Source organism: Contarinia nasturtii, unplaced genomic scaffold (assembly GCF_009176525.2).
Source record: "Contarinia nasturtii isolate CC-2019 unplaced genomic scaffold, AAFC_CNas_1.1 Cnas_scaffold_1240, whole genome shotgun sequence".
In the NCBI taxonomy this organism is placed as follows: domain Eukaryota; kingdom Metazoa; phylum Arthropoda; class Insecta; order Diptera; family Cecidomyiidae; genus Contarinia; species Contarinia nasturtii.
This window is the reverse complement of record NW_022198581.1, coordinates 5,942,702-5,965,882: the sequence shown is the minus strand read 5'-3', so window position 1 is coordinate 5,965,882 and position 23,181 is coordinate 5,942,702. Positions and strand designations below refer to the sequence as shown.

Genomic DNA, 23,181 nt, shown 5'->3' with positions numbered 1-23,181 from the left:
ATACAGCCGTTGTACGGTCGTGTGTATACTGCACAGTATAAACCATTGTCGGAACGTTCCGCTTGCTCCGGTTCGTTCGGTAAGTGAAACCAATGAAATGGTTTGGTTTTGGTTCACTTCTCTGGTTTTGGCCCATTTAGCTGGCTAACGTACTGTCAGCTCAACTGACCAGTTAGTTCAATATATTATCTGAAAATTAGGCTTAATAGGGCAAAAAAATTCACAGGAATTCACGTAAATTCACACTTTTGAGTCGAGTGGTTATTGATGAGTTCGGTGAATTCGTGTGAATAGAATGAATTGTGTCAAAGTAATAAAGTGAGGTTATGATAACCGCAATATTTTTTAATTTATTATTTTTCAATATTTCCGATTGTTTTCGATAGAAAAACGCTCAAATTGAAAATAAAATTAATTTTTATTAAAAAAATATAAAAAACATTTACAATTTCGTTACACAAAATATAAATATTGCAGTAATTGTCAGCAGAAACTATTCACTACTATCTCACATATTTGAATGAAATCGCCGTAGAATTCACCGGAATTCATTCGTTTGCTGAAAAATTAAGTTAATTTGGATATTAATTATATCATTTTGCGACATATAAAATTATTTTTTTGAAAAGTTTACTTTAGGAAATACTACAAATGGCTCGCTATGGCTCGCTATGGCTCGCTATGGCTCGCTATAGATTTGTACCCGGAACAAAATAGATTTGTTCACGAAACAAAATCCAATTTTTAAATAAAAGTATATTAGATTGATTTCAAACTTTTTTAAATTTACCATTTTTGACATCTCTGAGACATATTTTTCAAAAGAGACTATCAGTTGAATAAGTTTTAAAATGACTTGTAAATTTAACTCATTGTTGGTTGATTTTATATTAAATCTACCAAAATTGAATTAAAAATACCACATTTTTTCTCTCTGTGTAATATAACATATTTTCAAACATATAGCTGTAGATATAATAGTTTTTTCTGTAGTAAATTTTTTCAAAATAATAATTACAATTTTTTTCAAAGTACTATGTGAAATATGATATTTCAAATATCAAATGTGATATTTGTTGTTTAAAAAATATCAATTTAGCCATTGGACCGTTGAGTTAAACTGCTTAACTGCCCAACGGCTCTACCGTATATAACCCCCATATGTATCCGTGTATCTGCAGGTACGGATACATATGGGGGAAATATACGGTCCTAACGGCTCAATGGCTCAACTGCTGTTAAATATTAAAAAATATAAGATATTGATATTTTTTGTAACGGCGCTGCGACATTAGTCCTGTTAAAATAATTCCTGAGCCCTTTGAAATATATCCTGAGAATTATTCTATGTTACATGTTAAACTCCAAATAAAACATTCATTATATGATTGCCCGAGAATGAAAGCGAGACTTCTATTCACAACTTATTGAAATGTAACACCGTCATACAAAAAGTGCTGACTGTCAGAATATTTTGTATGGTGGTGTTACATTTCAATAAGTTGTGAGTAGAAGTCTCGCTTTCATTCTCGGACATTCATATAGATTTGATATATGGTCGTCTTGGGGATAATTTTTTTGCATTGATTTGAAAATCCACCTCAGAGGTTCATGATGGATAAAAATCGAATTAATCGTCTTGGGAAAACAATTTCTTGTGCTCGCATTATGTAAGATCAGCCGTGAAACCGGACAAACAATACAAAAACATGGTTGATAAAATTATTCATTATAAAACGTTGGTTGTTGCAAACCTCTTGTAATTTGGACAATCGAAATATTTTGAGAGCTACCTCAATGCTCTACAAGAATTCACGAGCTTTTAAAATGTAGGTTTAGATGAAATAAAAATTGCTATGCCTTCAGCTTGTTTGCCTCAAGCCATTTATACAATTAAGTATAAACTTTATAAGCTCCTTAAACAGACGACATCTAGTTGTCAAAGTTGGTTCCAGCGAGAAAGCGCATGTTTTAAATGGCCCAAAAAGATTCAATTGGTGATAAGCGTATCTGAGTCAGTTTTATCTATAGAAATCTTAGTCCTTCTTTTTTTATCAACTTTAAAGTAGTTTTTGCCAGAACAGTAATAATAAAATTTATTAAATTGCCTTAATTATGCAGAGGTAATTTTTAAACTTAGTATGATAGAATTTTTTTTTTCAATAGGGCTAAGATTGAACGAGAAGCCGGTCCCATAAGAAAAAAAACATTGGTTAAAGTGTTTAGTGAATATATATGACATTTGTTTGGTTGCACAAATGTTGTGCTGCTAGTGCATTATATTTGCCTGTCAAATTCATTCATTTATATCGCTTTCGTGCACACATTGGAGTGTATGTAGTTCAGTTGGTGTTGTTTTTCTGCTTTTGATTTAATTTGAGCGCTTTTATAGTATAACATAATGCAATTTGTTGAATATATGAAAAGTTGATTACTAAGCAAAAGTTTCATTATTCAGAAATCAATTGAGAAATGTTAATAACATAAAAAAGAACAATATATTGACTAAATATTGTGAATATGTTCACACCTTTTGCATAGATGACATTATACCAAAATTCATATACATTTTTTCGGAAAATAAGAAATGTGTGTATGGTTCTCAAGTATGAATATTATTATTATCGCTGTTTGAGTGCTTCTTACATTTATTTGTTTCAGATGTGTAGTCATTTAGTTAGATGGTTACTGTATTTTGGTGTAATTTAAGATGAATGTGTGAGGCTGTTTAATATTTCATATTCACATAGATATTCCATTTGAATCAGTGCGTTCAATTCGTGTGCATAGTGCAAGAAGTTGTTTTTTTTTGTTCGGTTTCAAAATTGTTCGTTGTGTTTAAAGATATGTCGTCTATATCATTGACACGAATTTTGCAAACGAAAAAGTCCAATGGCGAAGCGGACAAAGAGTTATTTGACAAACAGATGGTAAGAATATTTCATGATTTTTTTTTTCACTAAAAATGATAACAAGATGAGTTGTTTATTTACCAAAAATGATAATATGCACTGGTGACATAGTAAGAGTCGAAGTATTTTTTTTTTTTTTTTTTTTTGAAAAATGAATAATTATTGGACCGGCCGACCAACCAATTCAGTTTTTTTATACTGTAGATTTCATATCTCGTTCTCTTCCATTCTTATTATTTCACACTTATCCCAACCGGGTGTAATAATTGTGTTTGTTCTATTTTCGGTAAATAATCTTTTGCGTGTATGAGTGCAAATAATATGAATGCTATTTGATCTTCACATTTTCACACCGTTAACCAGTATTTGTTCTGCCCAATATTGTTCAGCCAAAAACAGCGAAGACGACGGCAAATTACTCTGATTCACTTGATACGCTTTATGACTAATTCGTACAAACGGTCGGAAAATGAATGCGCACACGTCATTGAACAAATAAACGCATGATAAATAAAACTAAATCTATTGCATCCTGTACTATATATCAGTAACGGCACATTATAAATAAATTGCGCACATACATCTTCCACTAAGGCAGTAGTGGGTAGTCTTCATTTTTTTCTCCATTTACGCTGTTCAATTAAATACAAAGACATGACTTTCAATTCTTTCTCTCTCTCTCTCTCTCTCTCCCTCTCTCTCTCTCTTCCCTATATCTTCAAGGAATGGTAGTCGAAATATTTATTTATGTAGTACAATCCCGAAATTTATTTAAAGATAACCTTTTTATCGGCCTTTTTCAATGTGAATTTCAGTTCATTTTTATTCCTATCCGAACTATGTGACGATTTGGATTAAGATGGCTTGATATTTCATAGTTAAACTCCCTTCCAAAAATCCCAGATTTTTTCTAAACTTCCGTTTAGAAAATTCCCGTTTTTTGCCATTCCTCTAAAACTAAAATTAACATTTTTTATCGACATTTTGATGGACCTTTTTTTTTTCAAATCAATACTGCTCTAACTTCCGTTGTAAAAATTAGTGATAAAACGATAAAATTTTAATTCAGAACCACTTAAACTAATAACACTATATAACCTACGAAACGGCTATGAAATACAATGACACCTAATGGAATAAATTAATATTGGTTAGGGAATAGTGCATTCCACATATTTGAAGTGTTGCGTTAATTCATCAGTGATGAATGAACACAAGTTTGTTTTGAATCATAAATACGGGTGTGCACTATGATTTCTGTGCACTTTAATGGATTGAATTCATTAATGATTAGAATTAAAACACAATGTAAACTAAACATTCACTATACCTAAAGTATGTATAATATTAAAAACTATTTACGATTTGAAGCAGATTTGAAGTAATAGTTAGTAACTATGAATCATAAAAACATATTAAGAGAATTGAAGTCTTTGGCTGTTCCGGTTTTTAAGCAATTGTTGTATGCTCATTGAAATATTAACTATTTACATGATTAATTGCGAGTATACATCTTTCCCGGGAAGACTTCCCGTCATAATTATTCTTCAAAATTTGGTTGTTATATATGTCACATAAATAAATTGCATGTTACATATTGAGTATGTCGGAAATCGTACCAAGACCGTTTTTTCCTATTTGAATATTTTCTTAAGCGGTCTATTACAACAAGATTGTATGTATAATAAGAGCAGAGCAATATTAATAGTTTGCGAAATTTTTCATGTATAGTATATAATTTTTCAAAGTAAACATGCGTCATTCTGATTTCACATTTAGATCGAAACCAATTCCAAGTATCGATGAATACATAGCTGGGCAGACAGGCGGGGGAGGGGGGGATTACCCCCTCCTGAGGCATCACATTTTAGCGTTACCCCTTTACAAAATCAACAAATTTTTGCGTTACCCCTTTACAAAATTCATGATTTTGGATAGAATTTTTCTCATTTTGCTAGGAGTTTTTGGGAAAATTACCCCCCCAATCCCCCCCTGAATTTTTCAGTCTGCCCAGCTATGGATGAATATGTGATCTGAAACAAACCACTTTTTATTAATACAAAAGATAATTCGAATTTGTTCAATATGATAAGATTAAAATGATCGGACAAACATTTTGATCACAATTCATATCCGATTTTTAGCAATTTTTCAATATACAGTTCTATAAATGTCAATATTTAATAATTAATGGAATATTTTTTTTGTAATCTACATAGATAGTTTTGCCCGATATTGACAACGAAGCAAATTTTTGTTCAATGCTTGCAAGCATTGAATTTTTTGTTCAATGCTTGCAAGCATTGAATTTTTTGTTCAAATTTTTTCAATTTATCAATTCATAATCGCAAAAAAATCGGTATTTGTAGTTGAAGGAAAGAAAAAAGTGTGAACGCAAAAAAGGATATCTCCTGGTCGTTGTGATTGGGATGAATTCCCCCTAGTTTGTTAATCATCTATCTTCTCTATCAGAGTGACAACAATTATTTTTGATCAATATATATTGCTCTCATACTTTCGAATACACCACCTTTGATTGAAAAGTATCCTTATACACAGAAACTGTTCAATTTATTTTGAAAATAAAGATATGTCATCATATTACACCAAGTGGCGAAATTCCATTTACTTACATAGCATACATTTAAACGGCCGAAACGATGGAAAACCTTTAGAATAAGAGTTAGAAAGTAATTTTAATGTGATTCACTATTACACACTATTACACAGCGCAACAATTGTATGTTCTTTTCTTTCTAATTCCAGGTTGCATGAAATATCAAAACAATCATCATCTAAAATAAACAAAACTAAATACCTAATAATAACTCATTTTACCAAAACCAATGTTTGAACACATCCAACAATTGTTCATTTGCCAGTGGCGTACTTACAGTATCATACACTAAACATCAGCTCACATCCATTGTAGATAGAAATGCGAGTTTGTGTTTACACTGAATGTCAGTTGGGGTTCAATTGTGGTACAGTTGGCGCGCCACGTACTAATGCATAATAGTTGGTTGAAAAAAATAATAATTGCATTTACCTACATTGTACCAAACAGTTAAACACACAAACACAAAAACCGAGATAAAATTAACTACAAATGCATAAATTAGTCAAAGTGAATTCTTTTTAACATTTTCAAATCCATTGCGTAATAATGTAATATTTAATTGTTTTTTTTTTCTCGATTCGTTAGTTCTTGTTAATTAACTTCTTCATCAAATATGAATCGATGCGGCGAAAAAAATTTCTCTTATTTTGTATCGCATCACAGTATTATTAGAACAATATAAGAGGCATTTTTTCACCGTAACGATTCATATGTAAATACTGATTACTAACAATCAAATGAATTAACAACAAATTAAACTAAACTCACTCGTGCATTAAAAATGCATCGCATTTACCACAATTTTTGCAACAAGCTCTCTCTCTCTCTTACGAACAAAAGAAGTGCAAATCCTCTGAAGAGAATCTTCCTAATGATAAAATCAAACATATACACACTCAAGTAATATAAAAACATACATCTTTTTGTTGAGTTTATATAAATAAATAAAAAAAAATATTGTAAAATGTCACTGAGCGATAAGGAATACTATCAATTGGTAAGTGTTTAAATGTTGGTGGCATAACCTGTCCGTTTTTCTGTATTTGCATGTTCTGTTGTTGCCACTTTATTGCTGTATAGTTTTGTTTTATTTTTAATTTTAACATGGTGACACAGTGATTTTTAACGTACGCTAGCGCCACATTCGATTTGTCATTCAACAAATATATTTAAGCAGTTTGGTCTGAACACATTTATGTGCAAAACATTAAATCGATGATAACGGTATAGAATTTTTACCGTGAAAATACTGAATCAAAATGTCACCGTCGATATCGTTTGTAGCGCTGCCGTACAAAGCCCTATGCCAAAACGCTCACTGTATGTTTAACATGTGGCTTATTATGTGTCTTGTTTTTTCGTATTTTTTTCTATTCACAGACAGTGAGCATCAGTAAAGCGTTAAGCGGCACTGAGATGCCATTAAAAGTGAAACATGCAAGAGTTGCGATTATTGGTACATTTCACAGTCGTGGAGCACATTCATTTTGGGCTGTCGCTTTGCGCCAACCGTTGCAGGTAAGATTGAGCTTGAATAAAACTCTTATCAAATTTCATATTATAAACAAAAAAAAGACGTTCGAAAGACATTTTTGAGAAATAAACAATTTTGAGAAGAGAAATAAAAACTAAATCTGAATTACTCCTGTAGGAAAATAGAATAACAGCCTGGAAATTTTGTTATTTATTACACAAAGTATTACGTGAAGGTCATCCGTTGTCATGTCAACATTCTATGCGACACAGAGGCATGTTAACCGAGCTTGGAAAATTATGGGTAATTAAAAAAAAAACATTTTTCAATTTCCAAATAATATTTTCGCATAGTGAGCGCGTTTTATACAGCTTCATGTACACTAGCGCCCTATAGGGGCTAACTATAGTTGATTCGCTATCATTTCACCAATCGATAAAAGACTCAGAAAAGATAAAAAACTTTTCGAATCAATACTATGAAGGATATTGGCTCTTTTAGCCAAACCAATATTAAAGAAAAAACTTAATTCCGATAAAAAAACGAATTTCAAATTTGTGATTCCCATTTAATGAATCTTCTAAGTGTGAAATATCTCATCGTTTATGAAATTTTTTTAATTCAGGGACATTTAAATGACGGATATGGTGTCTGCATTCGTCATTACACCAAGTTATTAGTGAACAAATTGGAGTTTCATGACCGAAATCCACGGATTCCACCAAATTTAACAATGAAACGTGGCGAATTGGATGTTATAGGTGGTGGCGACATTAATTTTTAGTAAGTTTTTACCAAAAACAAATTTAGCATTTTTAAATTGTATAAAATGATGCCATTATTATGTTTCAGCTTTCAAATGGCCGTAGAAATGTTTGACTACTTGGATGACATAATTGCATTAGAGGCAGCAAGTAGGTTTTTAATGGCTTCATTATGCCCTTAAATAACAATTGATTTTAGTTCAAATCTTATATCGTATTTCTTTAACCTTCGATAATTTTATATAGTTTTCAGTTCCATTACAACATTCCATGTGAATTCAATGACATCGGCTGGTCAATGTCGGCTGTCACCACTAATTCCCCTAATTCAGGACTCAAGCCAACTGTATGATTTCTTAGTTAGAATCATGTTTAAATTGCACTCAAACCTACCGAATGATGTGCTAGCAGGTAAACTGAATATTGCTCAAAAGATGAACCAAGACAATGTTTTTTTTTAAAATCATTTTCTTGAATATCGTCAGGTCATCGTGATCGATTTCGGACCATATTCACGCAGCTCAAATCATTTTACAATCAATCACGTAATCTGCAGTATTTTGTTAATTTAATAACGGTTCCAAAGCTGCCGGAAAATGCGCCGAACTTTTCTTCGCAAGTGGATTTTGGAGCATATACACCACCAGTTGTAGTTATTCCTGAACCGGAACCAGAGCCTCTAGTTGACATGAGTATGCCCACATTATCGCTACCATCACATGATGATTCGCCACAAGATCCACCTACGCCTACTGTTAACTTTGAACAATTGATTCGTGAACGGGATGAATTGATTCTACATTTACAAACCGAAGTCGATCGATTGGGGTAGGTTTTTTTTATGGTTAATTTTCAACTTATGTTTTGTGAAAATGTATGTGTTTTCATCCATTAAATAGAAAAAATCTAAAAGCGGCCGCACTTCATAAACGAGATGAGCATGCGCAATATGAAGAAACGATTGCATCTTTAAATTCAGAACTGAGCGATGCCCATGAACAATTGACCAATATGAGATTTGTTAAGGAAGAACTAGAGTTGAAGGCTCAATCGGTGGAAAAAACTCAAGTCGAGGAAGAAAAACTAAAGGCCAGCGAAGAAAAATTCCAAAAACTAAAAGTAATGTATGCTCAAATTCGTGATGAACACGTGAAATTGTTACGACAACATGGTGATGTAAGCAAACAATTGGCGGGACAAACAAAAGTTGCTAGCGATGCAACGAAAGAACGTGACGACTTAAGAATTCAACTAGAAGAAACACTTTACAAGCAAAGCAAATTGGAGGAAAGTGTTCAGCAAAGTTCAAATGATGTCAAAAGCGCAAATGATGACTTACAGCGTCGCATAATACAGTTGGAAAATGAAAATTCAGCCTTATCTGCCAAATATGATGATTTAAATGCGAACAAGTCTGCTGAAGTTGCCGAACTACGCGTCTTATTGGATCAATATGAAAGTGAATTAAAAGTATGGCATTTGCCTTTGATTTTGATATAGAATTACCATTCTATTGTGCAACTACTCACTTAATGATCGCTGAAATAATATTTTTTTTATTCTTATGTTTGTTTCAGTCACTGAAATCTTGGTCCAGCACAATCAGCACGGAAAAAGAAGAATTAGATGAAAAGCATAAAAATATCATCACGGACAATGCAATGTTACTAGCCAAAATTCAAGAGCTGCAAAATTCAGTGCCCGAACTTGAGGTAAATTACTCCGTTATTATAGTATTGGCCGATGAATTAATCGTCGATTATTTTTCTAGGTAAAATGCGACAATTTAGCTGAAAAAGAACAACAACTTCGTGAGGCGATCGAAGAATTAGAAGGTGCAAAAGCGGAATTGATCACAAAACAAAATGAATTGGTGAAGGAACGTGATAATTTATTGACACGTTGTGAAGAATTTACTCAAACAATCTATGAATATGATGTTGAGAAAATCACAATGGCCGGAAAAATGGAAGAAATGCAAAATAAACTTGAGGTAATGATTGGCAAGTTTTTATTTAATTAGCACCTCAAACACATGTTTTGAAATTTTTTTACATTATTTGAGATCATCGCGCCAGTATATTATTTATATGTGTATTTTGTGCTTTTGTAAAATTCCCCATTTTCAATGCTTTCCGATTCAATTTCCAACGCATACATACACATGTTCAATGGTAGAATGATCTGTTTCATTTACATTTACTGTACCTTTTCTTCTACCATTAAATGTCTGTGCGAATAAAAGTTTCACTCACCAAAATATCAAAAATCAAAATATTAGTGGTCATTAACACATTTTCATCTGTGTTCTGTTATGACTTTTTTGCTCTGAAAAAAAAAATCATTTTGATAATTTTCTTTTTTTGTAAATGACATGTAAAATGATTTTGGTTTTGGACTTGGAATCGATGATGTTGGAATATTTTTGGACATTACCTACAACGTACATACTCACCAACACGAATGCAAAATGGCACAATATTCTTTAGTTAATAAATTTACAATCAAATCGCATGCAAAATGTAAAAGATACAATTGAATGTGATTTGCATGATTTACTTCTTGAACAGGATGAATATAATGAAAAATTATCGCAAACCAACAACACCATTCATACGTTGGAAGAAGCATTAAAAAATTCACGAATCAGTGGCGATGCACGCATTCGAGCTCTGGTTGAGACATGCATCAAATCATCAGAGAAAATGGTGACACGAGCTGCAGCTGAAACTGATGTTGCCGTTGCAGCTGGAACATCGGCTTATTTTATGCTTTTTAGCGAAGAACTGATGGAACTTCTCAATGAATTATCAATGGCTCATTCCAACTACGTATCTGATAGTTATAAAAATGTCGAGGCACTTGCACGTAAATCCATTTTAATGGGTCATTTAATGGCTACGGTTTACATTCAAGGCAATAACATCTGCAAGACATCAGCCAACATTGAACTTGGCGAGAGTAAGTTTAATATCGATTTAAAAGTAAAAATTCCGAACAATGGTTAATATTCATGGTTTTCAGGAATCATGGATGAGATTAAAAAATGGAATTCAACATCGTTGGAACTATTCTCTTCATTGATGTCGACACACGAATCAAAAGAAGTGCAAAATCGCATTGATGAGGTAAAGAAACATAACGGCTTCATTAGTCAATAATTCTTATCCATAGCTTGAAGGGGTTTCTTGGACTCGGATAAAAAACTGAATTTTTTCCCCTAAAACTCTATACTTTCTAATCCTCTTTTAGGTAAAGAAACGATTAGAACAAATCTCAACAATGATCCACGAATTAAGTAAACAGTCTGAGAGCGGTGAAGATATTGGCGAAATTATTGAGCGCGAACTTAGTGGGATGGACAAAGCTATCGAAGAAGCTGCTTCAAGAATTGAGGTATATTAAATTTCATTGTCACTTTTCAATTTTTTTAGAATATCAAGAACTTTTTTTTAATGTAAGGAATTCTATTTTTTTTTAATTCCATCCAGGAAATGTTATCAAAATCAAAAGCTTCGGATTCGGGTATAAAATTGGAGGTAAATGAGAAAATACTCGACGCCTGCACTGCACTTATGAAGGCAATTCGAGAACTGGTGAAAAAATCGCGCATACTTCAAGCTGAAATTGTTGGATTGGGCAAGGGAACAGCATCAGCAACCGAATTCTATAAACGTAATCACCAAAATTTCATTTCTGAAGAAATGCTATCCATTCTATCGTTTATCTTACCATTATGTGATTAACCCTAGGTAATCATCAATGGACGGAAGGATTAATATCAGCTGCAAAAAATGTTGCTCAAGGTGCTAATTTCTTGGTGTAAGTAATTTCTTTCGCAACTTTGTCATCTTTTAAAACCACACGCTTAAATTAATCCGCTATAATAACGGCTTTTTAGGACGGCTGCCAATAAAGCTGTCAGCGGAGAGGCAAAAAATCATTTAGACTTAATAGTTGTGGCTCAAGAAATAGCGGCATCAACGGCACAGTTAGTAATTGCAAGCCGAGTAAAGGCGCCAAAGGAAAGTCAAAATTTGGTAGCGCTTGCGATGTCATCGCGTGATGTAACCCAAGCAACTGGTGCGGTTGTTGCCACAGCCAAAGATTGTGGCCAACGTTTGGAAGAATCACAAGATCTTGATCTAACCAAATTAACGGTGCATCAAGCAAAAACGCTTGAAATGGAAATTCAAGTAAAAGTTTTAGAATTGGAACAAGCCCTGCAAGTAGAACGCTCTCGTCTGGCTTCATTCCGCCGAAAAAATTATCATAATTGAAAAGCGGTTACTTCTCTTATAGAAAATGAAAAGAACTCAAGAGAAAATTCCATTTAGATTTGAAGTGCTTTTTAATCAAATAAAAAGAAGCTTTAAATGGTGATTTTTTATACTGTGGAAACTGTTGAGAATATATGTGTATTATTTTATTTAATTATTTCTCCCATTTGTGGAATAACTTTTATACCGTCTTGAAGTAATTGAACAGTTAATTAAAGCTAATGTTTTCCTATTTGTACTAAAGTTTTGAAAAAATATATTGAAATGAACATAAGCAAACACTTTTTTCATTAAAGAAAATACGTCCCAGAAAAACTATCGCCCAAAAATGGTTGGAATACATTCAGATCCAAACGAATAAATAATTTACGCACCTCTCTCAAATTGATTTTTTCTTTTAAAAGTGAAAAAAAGACCCAAACTTTCGGTGTATGGAAAAAATATATGACAATCAAATATTTCAAATCATTTGCCACTTCGAACATTCGAATGAAACTGTATGCATTTGTCTTTCACATTAAGAGCACACGGTAAGTCGGCCACTGTTTTATTTTGGAAATGTTCTATTATTACACAAGATTCAACGTAAAATAGAATATTTTTTTAAAACCAAATGGTACCGGTACTTCCTAATCTATTGTATAAAAAATGCATAAAAATAAAACGATAATTTGAGGTAGCTACTCGTAAGTAGTTTTTCAGTATGCTTTATTTGAAAGAGTTTCTTGCGTTTGACAATCTACATATAACATGAAAAAAAGCGGGAACTTATTTCGCTTGTACATGACATATTACGTGTGATTAATTTGGTTGTGCCAAACGATATTTGGCAGCACGCAAAATTGGATATTTATCACCCGTGCATGAACCGCGGAAATCATCATTACCTAATGAGACATTCACAAAACAACAATCAAAGAATGAAAATTTAATTTTTTTAAATTTATAAAGGAAGAAAAAAACCGTTACCCAAATCATGAATGGCTACACCAGCCAAGTTTTTGCGAACAGCATAAGTAGCCTTGCTCTGTGCAGTTTCTGGATCTATGTTGATTTAAATATAGATATTAGAAATGTTGTAAAATAAAAACTAATTTTTTTTTTGCACAAACCCACCTTCATAACCAACCCAAATTCCAAAGTTTCCATTTTCATCAGGTAAGCGATAGGCATAAGTACCATAACGTGTTGATGGATCACGTTGAATGCGTAATGGTTGATGTTCGCCTTTCAAATGAGCATTGCTTGGATTTGGAAGAAGACTACACACTTCGGGGTAGGACAAAAATCCAGGCGTTCCCGTTTGTATTCCGGCTTGTCCGGGATTATTAACCTAAATGGCAGAACGGAAATTTTCAATTTCATTTAATTGAATTTTAGCAAAATTAAAAGTTCTCACGTTTTCACTAATTGGTGGTACTCCTGTTCTGGTTGATTCAGTTGACAATTGCCATGAACGACCGTGAGTCGGAATAGCGATAATCAATTTATGACTAGGTAATCCATTTTGAAGCCACATATTAACTTGATAGTCAACATTACTCTCTGGAATACGTTCGTGCAAACTGTAAATTGGTGCTGGATAATCGGCTTCGTTATTATTACGTTCCCATGTTTGATAATCGTATGTGGCAAGTGTAACAAAATCAACATTTGGTGCTAGGCCAGCGACATCATAATGAACAGTTGTGTTTTGATTTGGCAAAACAGTCAACGCTAAAATGTAATTATCGGGTCGAATAGCATCTTTAATTTGACGAACCAAATCTTTAAAGGCAACTTTATGTTGTTCAGAATTATCATCTAATGGTTTGCCGGCTAGACCAAATACTTTCTTTGTCGAATACCAAAAACTGCCTATTCCTGAGCGAATTCGCTTTGGCTTATTTGGTTTGAACTCCCAACCAAGATCTAATCCATCAAAATGGTAAGATTTTACCAATGTGTATGCACTATTTTGGAACAATATAAAAGAAAGGATTTTTTTTTCAATTTACTCCTATCTAGTCATTTGGTTATTTTGAAATGTTTTTGACCAGTAATCTGCGACCTCAGATGCTCAGCGATGTGTGTTTTATTTAAAAACTGATTCCGTTTTTTCATTTGAAATGTTTAAACTTTAAATTTTCATTTCTATGCCCACCCCTTTTTTTTTGTTTGTGTTAATGTGATCATCGCGAACAAATCAAGTCGACTCACATTCCAAATTAACCGAATCCGAAATTAATCAGCCGTTCTAAGACGTTCTCATTTCTTTTAATATTTTGGTTGAAATATTTCAAAATTATAAAAAATTACCTATTAATAAAGATTGCGAAGGCAGCTGGATTTTCCAATAATTGCAAATAAATATCATGGTTTGGATCAGCATTACCACCAACGCCCAACAAAACTTTCAACTTTGGATACTTCGTTTTGAGATTAGTCACTTGACGGAAGAGACCTTGGCCTTGATCCAAATCTAATTTTTCGTTCAATGATTTCACTTTGTTGGTGATCGGATCAATTCCTGCCCATCCATAAACCAAAACATCACAGAATGAAACAGCTGGTTCAAGTTCTGGAATTGTTACCTTTCCAAGACCTAAAAAAATACAATGAAAATTACATTTAAAATTCGTTCTACGAGAAAAAAAAAAACAAAAGTATTTTCAACATATAGAAGTTGACAACCTTCGACTTCGTTATCGTGTATAGAGTGTAATACGTATATCGTACGACACTTGATAGTTAATAACACTTTTCTGTGTTGTCGAATATACAAAAAAAGTAAATAATTATCGATCGCGTTTTTTTTAAGTGATTACTTCATCGCCGGTTCAGGTCGGTTATTTTGATTTAATTGTTTATGTGATTCACCAAACGAATGACTTTTGTCAATAATATGTTAAACAAATTTAATATGCGAATCACATTTGTTTGAGATGATTTTGCGTGGCAAAAAAGATAAATATATCAAATGGAAAAAGAAACTGATAAAGAATTAATTCCGGTCACTGATGTTCATGTAAATATATGTTAATACTGACGCGAATGGTCATGGAACTAAAGGTAAACGTGTTCTGGATTCATCGAGAAGATTCACTGAGAGGAATGTTGTATCAAAACCGACATTATGCCGAAATGTATTAATGATCATCTCATTCGTGAGGACACATCCCACTCTATGTATTTGAATTTGTTTCGCCGAATTGATTGAAGTAAATATATTACTCATCATATTGAGTTTTGCATAAAAATTCTCAAAAATCGTAATACCCGATAAGATGAGTTAAATAATGTTTTAAAACTATCAATATTATTACTATTTTGAAGTAATAAATATTAATTTGTCCTTTAAGCTAGAGTAAAACCTTTTAAATTTATACAACGACTTGTTTCATGGAATTCAATGATTTATTCATCATTTCAAATAATGTTATGAAAGAGTTATTCGTCTTTGTATTTGATTGAAATAAAAGACTGCGCATACATTTGGTTTCAAATGTGGTCATTGTGATTGGACATTAAATATAATTTTAAAGAGATAAATCACTTACTTAGAGACGACTACGCTTATTTGCTTTGATTTTAAACTGTATTAAATTATAAGTGAAAAAGTACTAAATCTGATCCGTTATTTTTTAAGCTTTACAAATGAAAGTAAAAAAAGAACCATGATAGTAAAAAAAAAATCAAAAAAAACAAACATTTTGATAGATTTCACATTTGTAAGGAAATCGCAACCGCGATATGTAGCAACAACAAAATTGTTAGCATGTTTATTTTCAAGTAACAAACAAATTCATATGTGCGCAAAATTACTGAATGTTTTGAGGATAACCTTCTCCGCAACCTTTCTGAGTATTTGCCACAAGTTTCATGGCATACGAAATCAAGTTACTAAATGGATGAACACAAATAAATCAACATCATTCCTGTAAACACAACAAAAAAACGTAGTTGTGTTGATGTTTTTGTGATGTTGTTTTGCGGTTTTCGTAAGCATTCAACTAAATTAAATAATCTCTTCACTGTATGACTTAAAAAAATGACAAAATGTTGGCCCCAATAAGCTAGCTATATAAAGTAGAACATCGTCTCATAGTCCAACAGTGATTACATTGAGATTAATAACAACTTAATCAAAGAGAATAAATCATTCTTTTTTACTTTCGGCTCGAAATTGCAAACCATTTGGTTTTTTATCTGTAGCAAGAATATCATGAGAGACTTTTAAATTAGTACTTATGCTATTTCACATAGCATAGAAATGTTCAAGTATATTTTCCAATGTAATGAAACGTATGCGATTACTTCTAACAGATAAAAAATTATTTCTTCCATTTTCTTTATGCTAATATTAGAATGGCTTAGATAATAAGATGAATCTTCTCTATAAAAACCAATACATTTAAAAAATATATCAACATCCAAGCTATCATGAATAAGTTTAGCACACTTTTCTGGACGTTTTTAAACAAAATATTAAAATGAGCCAATTTTAAACAATTTTCAAACTACTTGCTACTATTTTTTTCGTACTGCGTATTTCTAAGTTGCATTACATGGGAAAGTTCATTTATTTATTGTAAACCATATAGATAGCAAAGTATACATTTACGATAAACTCATTTAATATTTACGTCAATTGGTTTCGGAATCAGATTTGTTTCTTATTTGAATACAATTTTACACCTCGAATATAAACGCTGTATAGTATTGACATTTTTCTCAATTCGCATCATACAATGAATGTGAATTCTCTTCTAAATCTCTATTGTGTTGAGGTGATATTTTTCTTCTCTATTTATGGAATTTTTTTTATGAAACGAAGAAAATAAATCTCGATACTGACCTTCGCGTGTAAATGAAGTACTATTGTAAACACAAACGACTTTTTTTCCCGTGTCAACAGCAGCGCTTTGACGAAGCTGAGCATCAACAATGACCGTTGTGCTAATAGCAAAGAGAGCAATAATCAGAGCTTTCATTTTACTCCCCCGAACAACCTAAAAAAATTCTCAAAGTCAACTGGAAATAATTTTAAAAAAAATAATGGAATTAAAGTTAAAAATCAATATGATTCACAAAAATTTTAAAAAATATATAAGAAACATGAAGAGGATCAAATAAATAATTTTATTAAAATAAATGGTTAATATGTCTTCACTTACCGATTCTTAACACACAATCAGTACCGTAAAGATGCTCTTAGTTAAAATATCCAAATTGAACTGAACTGAGTTGTTAACGAATCATCTGAATTTAAATTTTATTTTTGTGTCCAGTTTAGCGCGGCCAATACACATGCAAAACAGAAACAAACTTTAAAAGAACTTGATAAAGGAATCTCATACACTACCCATGGACACACATAATACAACACAAAAGCGCGTGCGAAACGGTGCGAAAGAGGGAGACATAGAAAAGCAAACATATACGATAGAAATTTCAAGAAGTGACACTTTTTTCTTAACGCAAAAACAGGACAGTGTATATATTTATTTTTTTTTCATGTTATATGTATAGGTATATAAATAGGTTCATTTTGTGGTATGGCTATATATTTTGTGGTCATCGATGTTGGTTATTTTTCCCCCCTTTGTAATCAGGTTATCATCATTACTTTTTTTTTTTAAATAATTAAAACTTTTCCGCAATTTTCGGAAATATAAAACGTCATTTTTGGCCGTTATTATACGTCCAACTTCTGATAATAATATTCAAACGTCAATATCAGTTTTATCAACTACAGTGTCAGTGGTCAAATTATTTGTATTTGTGTTTGTATATATTATTGCAAAATGTATTTTATTCTTTTTATTGTTGTTTTTATTCTACAGTTTTCATTGTTTTCAGAGCTTAAATAAATATCCTAACATTGTTTTGTTATATATTTTTTCATCATCATCATCATTTCAGTGTTTTCCGTTTATTGAACATTAAATAAATCGAATGCTATTTACATTGTGTATGAAGCATACAGACAACAATATTATAAAATTTATAAGAAATATGGTGCCAAGTTGAAAATAAATTCCGCCCCAACTAAATTCAAATGAAGGAGAGACCTGGTCCATAACGCCATTAATTTTGCTAATGATCCTTTTTGTCTTTTTTCTTTCGTTTCTTCTTTTTATCTTCCTGCTTCCGTGATATGCATACACGACAAAACCAGTCTTGGTCTTCGTTGGGAGGAACAAGAATGCCGACACATACCCTAATTTTTTTTTTTTTTTTTTTTGGAAAAGAAAACCTCATTATGAATTCTGTTTCTTTGTTAATTTTCTTTTAATTTATTCTTACCAATGGTACCAATCATCGCAGCCATCACAACCAATCATTGGAGTTCCATCATCAACTCTGCCGCAAGCCGGACAAATCCATACTTGATTCTCATCATTTGTCTGAATAAGAGAAAATATATCGATAATGCAGTACAAAAAATATCAAATATTAGTTGCTGTAACAGTTGCATTATAATGCATGCAAAAAAGACCACTAAGTTCATTTCAGAGAAATCCATTCTAACAATAGAAATTAAAAAATGATTTTAGGTCGAATTTAAATTACCTGCTCATCAGCTTGGATAACATTCGGCACGTTATGAGGATCAATAATATTTGACTGATTGTCGAACGTTTGAGATTTTTTATCTGGGTCGCTTGCAAATGAGGCACTTGCTTTAGAAGATTTGGATTTTGAAGATTTTAAACTACTCGAACCTTTTGGTCGACCACGACCGGACGGGGTTGGTGGCAGAACTGTTGAACTTGCCATCGACGAATTATAATCACTTCGAGCTGGTACCGAAGCATCGAAATATTCATTTTTAATTGTTGAATTAAAATCGGTCGTTTGTTCTGTGGAAACAGTGAAAAAAAAAAAAAAAATATTTCAAAATAATTTTTAATCCAATGTGGACGATGAAACGGATGGTTCAATGCGCCTCTTACGTTTGTTTGATGATTTCTGTTTTGGTGGTCTTGTTATTAATGCGCTTATTCTAGCTAATTCTGGAGATGGTTCTCGTGCTATTTGTTCACTTGTCTGTTCATCCAACTTTCCACAAATACCAACGACTTCAACATCGCTTTTTTCACTGTCTTCGTCCATTGTGCGCCATTGCTTTTTCTTCTTTTTTGAGCTGCTTTAGAAACGAAAAACAAGTGTTCAAAACCAAATTTACCAATTTGATAAATTAAATGCATATACCTTTTTTTACTAACTGGAAAGTCAGGCGTTGATGGTCGTGATGTCCGTGATGATGGTGACGATGACGATGGTGCTAGTTTGAGTGTCAGTTTTGGAATTGTACTTGTTTCTAAATTACTATTTTCCGTGTTGAATGTTTGATTCATATCTAAACTATTATTGCCGATGTGGCTGTGATCGGGATCTTTGGAAAAGGCATCATGTTGCCATTCGGTATGTGCTTGTGTAGAACCATAGAATATATTCGAAGTTGTTACTATGCTATCATTTGCATCATTTACCAAGGCGGCCGACCGTTCACGTTCCTTTTTCTTTTCGCGCTTTTCTTTTTTCAGCGCTGACTTATCTTTCGGTGATTTTGAGTGTTCACCTTTGTTCTTTGATTTATCTTTTTTATCTTTTTTCTTTTTCAATTTAACTGCGCCAGTGTCTTTGTCCTTTTTCTCCTTTTTCTCTTTGTCCTTTTTATCTTTGACCTTCTTTCGTTTTACCTCGAAACCGCTAATACTTGGATGACTAGGTGAATGTGATGGATTCCGATGCTTATTATTATCGTCATTATCATCATCGTCCTCGTCATCATCATCATCATCACCACTGATTACAATCGGTGAATTGTATACTTCATGAACATGTGGATTTGCGTTGCTAAACATGACACTTTTCTTTGAACCAAAGTTGGCGTTTGACGGTTCTTGATAGTGTTTTTGTGACGAATGCAACGATTCATTCAATGATGAATTTGCAATGTATTCATTTTTGTGGTGCATTTCGATATCAAACGACGGTGGCATGAGTGGTGCAACATTACATAATGGTTTCGATGTGTCTTGCGAATGTTTGGATAAATTTTCCGCATCTTTTTGATGTGTGGGATCATTAAAATTGGGTCGCTTAAAACGATTTAAATTGGCAAAGTCGAAATTTTGAAGACCCGGACCAAATGGATTATTTTGAATTTGATCACGTACGGGCAAATCAAAGCGAACAGATTGAAAAAGTGGATTGAAATTCAAACCAGGCATCGGGTATTGATTGATTAAACCGACATTCGGACGGAAATCATCGTTTAAAAACATTTTTGATAGAGGATTCTCTTCGACATTATATGATGACACTGGCGGTGGTATCGGTGTCATAACATATGGTGGATCTAATAGTTTTGGAGTTTTTGGTACTCGTTCTTTCTTTGCTAGTGGATCTTTTTTGTATTTTTTAGTTTTCGTTATTTTTGGCTCTTTGGGAGGTTTATTCAATTTCTTTAGAAGTTTTAATTTTTTACTAGGCGGCAAATTGTCCAAGTTGGGTGGCATGCGATTCATGTCTGTCATTCCGCAAATATGATCGAATTTTCCACCACTACCAAATCTATCATTTTCAAATAATTCTTGGCCGACCATTTGATGATTCAAATCATTTGGATGGTTCGATAGCATCGGATGCACAATTGGATTCAACATGCGATCATATTCATGTGGATCATCATTCGGTTTGCTCAGCAAATTGGATGCGGTTGATGATAATTTTTTAAAGAATTTAATCTTCTGTTTATCCGGCTCGGTTGATAATTTTTGAAATTGTTTGATTTTTTTGAGACTTTCCTTTGGTGGATAGGCATTCGTTGCTGTCTCATGCATTGAATATGGATCGAGTGTGACCGATGGAATAGTAAATCCTTCCATTACATTCGGATTCAGACCAATAGCTTGTAAGTTCTTCTTCGATAATTTGGACATTTTCTTTTTGCGTGGTTTTTCTTGTAATTCGGGTGTATCATTGACCGAAAATGGTAGATTGCCGTTCAATTGTTTTTGTTTATATTTCTTTTTGAGTGTATCCAATCTTGCAAATTTCTTTTTCATTTTCTCATAAACGGGCGAAGGATCCGAATTGTTCATCGGCATGGAGCCATCACCTTTTGGAATAATATGACTAAATGGATGATCGTTGTTTCGATTGGCTTTCAATTGGTTGATTTTCTTTTGTTTCTTTTGCTCTTTTATTTGTGTAACATCAATTTGAGATTTTTTCGTTTTTTTCTTTTGTAATGCATCCGGCATCGTTTGTATTACTTCATACAATTTGACACCTTTAGTGTTTTCACCATCTTCGTATGAACCATCGGTGTGACTGGTATTATGTGCATCTTTACCTAAATCATGATGTTTACTTTCAATAATTTCAGGACTTGGTGTACGTTGTTTTATTTCAATTTCTTCAGGTTCAGGTTCTTCGGGGATAACAATTGGTTTTCTTGCTTCTGGCAATTTTCCCTCACGAGCTGGTGATATAAATCCACCCGTGGTCATAAAACAACTAACAATCTCACGTGTTTTTCTGCCGGCATTTGAACCGTTTTCGTTGTTGTTAATTGATGTCGACGGCGGTGGTCGATGAGCTGCGGTTTGTGTTGATGGTATTACATCAAATGGTTTTCTGAATGTGTTCTCGTCATTTGAGACTGTGGTATGATTTTCAATGACAGTTGTCTCGCCAATCACATTAATCGCTTCACTACCTTCAATCGTTCCATCGTGTTCAAAAATACCATTTTCATCCATTAACACCGGCCGATCACTTATTTGATTTGTGCTAATATATGTTTGTATAATGTTCGTACTATTATGTTCGTCTTGAATAATTGCATCGAGTTTGGGTGCTTCTTCGGCTGGTGGCGTTTCTAAAATGCAATTTGTTTAACCATTGACATCAAAATAATCAAAATAATTATAATAATCACCTTCATGCGGTTGAATTGGTGGCAGATGTTCGTGTATGTGAACAGGTCGAGTGACCACTTCCTTCGAACCTGGCTTGAGAAAGTTCAAATTTGATTCTTTTGCAATGGGAAATTTCGGTACATTTACAATGCATGGCACTGAATCGACATTTGTTATGTACTCTTCCAAATCGGCTATATTAATATTAAGATCATTGAATGCTAATGCAATATCATCTAAATTCGGCTCGGTGCGACCATCTGAAATCAATTTTAAATCAAAATAAATAACATTTTCAACAACAACAACAACTAAAAATCAAACAATAATAGGTCAATTTACATAGTTCGGTATAACGTTGCGTTTGGCGCGTCAGTTCCTCAAGATATTTATGTAAAATATCAGTGATTAATTCCAATGGTGTTGTCTGAATGGAATTCCATCCGATGGTTTGTGTGATTTGAGCCACAATCACTTTTGTCAATTGTTGAATGTACGGTAATGACATATTTTTTTTATCTTTTAACTACTTTTTTAGGAAATTCAATTAGTTTTTTAACTTTGAGTTTTGATGGGCAAACGCTACAACAAAAAAAAACAATAGCGCTTCACTTCAAACTTAGTATCCTTCACATAGTACCAGAATTTTGTTCACAATGTTTAATATACATTTTTAACAATTTATCAATTAACACAAATGTAAAAACGATCTCCTCGCATCGCACATCAGTACAACTAAAATTTCCATTCAAGTTGTTGTATTTTTTTTTGACTGACTGAACGAAAGGCTCATTAAACGTCAACGTCAAACTCGAATCGAACAGCAGAAAATCAACACGGTGTATTCAATATAACATTGAGTTTGGATGAAAAATATCGGCATTCAACATTTGTATCATTCTGTACACGGTGCAATTCAACAAAAATTTTGTTTCCTCTTTACAATTGAATCTGTTGATTTGGAATTGGATTTTTTTTTATTTGATTCAGTGCATTTGCTTATCATCTCTTTTATAAAATATCACATTCACACGATAAACATCATTCAGAATTTGTAGCCATCTTGTAATTTGGTACTCTCTCTCTCTCTCTGGCAAGACACATACAGAGGTCGCTGTCGGTACACAACGTTTTACTGTGTTTTGACAACTTATATTCGTCGCAAAATATGTCAATTGTGAAATAATAATTTCTTGTAAAAACATTTGCAAATT

General features: G+C 32.8%; 3 protein-coding genes across 6 annotated transcripts; 1 reads left to right on the top strand and 2 right to left on the bottom strand.

The window, feature by feature from the left end:
* The first annotated feature begins 2,661 nt into the window (after positions 1–2,661).
* Positions 2,662–12,262, top strand: LOC116345210 (huntingtin-interacting protein 1). 3 transcript variants are annotated; one of them, XM_031774402.1, is made up of 16 exons: positions 2,662–2,930; positions 6,913–7,050; positions 7,184–7,309; positions 7,632–7,789; positions 7,859–7,920; positions 8,017–8,181; positions 8,256–8,598; positions 8,670–9,240; positions 9,348–9,482; positions 9,542–9,763; positions 10,260–10,731; positions 10,795–10,898; positions 11,023–11,166; positions 11,262–11,445; positions 11,523–11,592; positions 11,672–12,262. In XM_031774402.1, the coding sequence occupies exons 1-16, from the start codon at positions 2,847–2,849 to the stop codon at positions 12,048–12,050; spliced, it is 3,357 nt and encodes a 1,118-aa protein (XP_031630262.1). In that variant the 5' UTR covers positions 2,662–2,846; the 3' UTR covers positions 12,051–12,262. The 3 variants fall into 3 exon arrangements, with proteins under 3 accessions (XP_031630262.1, XP_031630264.1, XP_031630263.1); XM_031774404.1 differs by having other exon boundaries at positions 2,664–2,930; positions 10,341–10,731; positions 11,672–12,261; XM_031774403.1 differs by lacking the exon at positions 2,662–2,930 and adding an exon at positions 6,158–6,529.
* Positions 12,263–12,720: 458 nt separating this feature from the next.
* On the bottom strand, positions 12,721–17,341 carry LOC116345095 (chitinase-like protein Idgf4). The gene is made up of 7 exons (XM_031774149.1): positions 17,207–17,341; positions 16,888–17,063; positions 14,349–14,634; positions 13,450–14,002; positions 13,167–13,383; positions 13,020–13,094; positions 12,721–12,937 (listed from the first exon to the last, which is right to left on the bottom strand). The coding sequence occupies exons 2-7, from the start codon at positions 17,021–17,023 to the stop codon at positions 12,852–12,854; spliced, it is 1,353 nt and encodes a 450-aa protein (XP_031630009.1). The 5' UTR covers positions 17,024–17,063; positions 17,207–17,341; the 3' UTR covers positions 12,721–12,851.
* A 607-nt stretch (positions 17,342–17,948) lies between these two features.
* LOC116345002 (transcription initiation factor TFIID subunit 3) lies at positions 17,949–23,017 on the bottom strand. Of its 2 annotated transcripts, none has more exons than XM_031773960.1 (7): positions 22,310–23,017; positions 21,988–22,227; positions 19,248–21,927; positions 18,989–19,182; positions 18,606–18,895; positions 18,339–18,439; positions 17,949–18,252 (listed from the first exon to the last, which is right to left on the bottom strand). In XM_031773960.1, the coding sequence occupies exons 1-7, from the start codon at positions 22,473–22,475 to the stop codon at positions 18,129–18,131; spliced, it is 3,795 nt and encodes a 1,264-aa protein (XP_031629820.1). In that variant the 5' UTR covers positions 22,476–23,017; the 3' UTR covers positions 17,949–18,128. The 2 variants fall into 2 exon arrangements, with proteins under 2 accessions (XP_031629820.1, XP_031629821.1); XM_031773961.1 differs by having other exon boundaries at positions 18,989–19,179.
* Positions 23,018–23,181: the final 164 nt, after the last annotated feature.

Excerpts from the sequence above, each read along its gene's own strand:
- LOC116345095 (XM_031774149.1), bottom strand. The coding sequence starts at position 17,023 with ATGAAAGCTCTGATTATTGCTCTCTTTGCTATTAGCACAACGGTCATT. Across the intron at positions 14,635-16,887 it reads TACTTCATTTACACGCGAAG|GTCTTGGAAAGGTAACAATT; the intron begins GTCAGTATCGAG and ends GTATTTTTTTAG. Across the intron at positions 13,095-13,166 it reads AATTTGGGTTGGTTATGAAG|ATCCAGAAACTGCACAGAGC; the intron begins GTGGGTTTGTGC and ends AAATCAACATAG.
- LOC116345002 (XM_031773960.1), bottom strand. The coding sequence starts at position 22,475 with ATGTCATTACCGTACATTCAACAATTGACAAAAGTGATTGTGGCTCAA. Across the intron at positions 22,228-22,309 it reads GCAACGTTATACCGAACTAT|ATGGTCGCACCGAGCCGAAT; the intron begins GTAAATTGACCT and ends AATTGATTTCAG. Across the intron at positions 21,928-21,987 it reads ACCAATTCAACCGCATGAAG|AAACGCCACCAGCCGAAGAA; the intron begins GTGATTATTATA and ends ATTGCATTTTAG.
- LOC116345210 (XM_031774402.1), top strand. The coding sequence starts at position 2,847 with ATGTCGTCTATATCATTGACACGAATTTTGCAAACGAAAAAGTCCAAT. Across the intron at positions 7,310-7,631 it reads CCGAGCTTGGAAAATTATGG|GGACATTTAAATGACGGATA; the intron begins GTAATTAAAAAA and ends TTTTTAATTCAG. Across the intron at positions 7,921-8,016 it reads AATTGCATTAGAGGCAGCAA|TTTTCAGTTCCATTACAACA; the intron begins GTAGGTTTTTAA and ends AATTTTATATAG.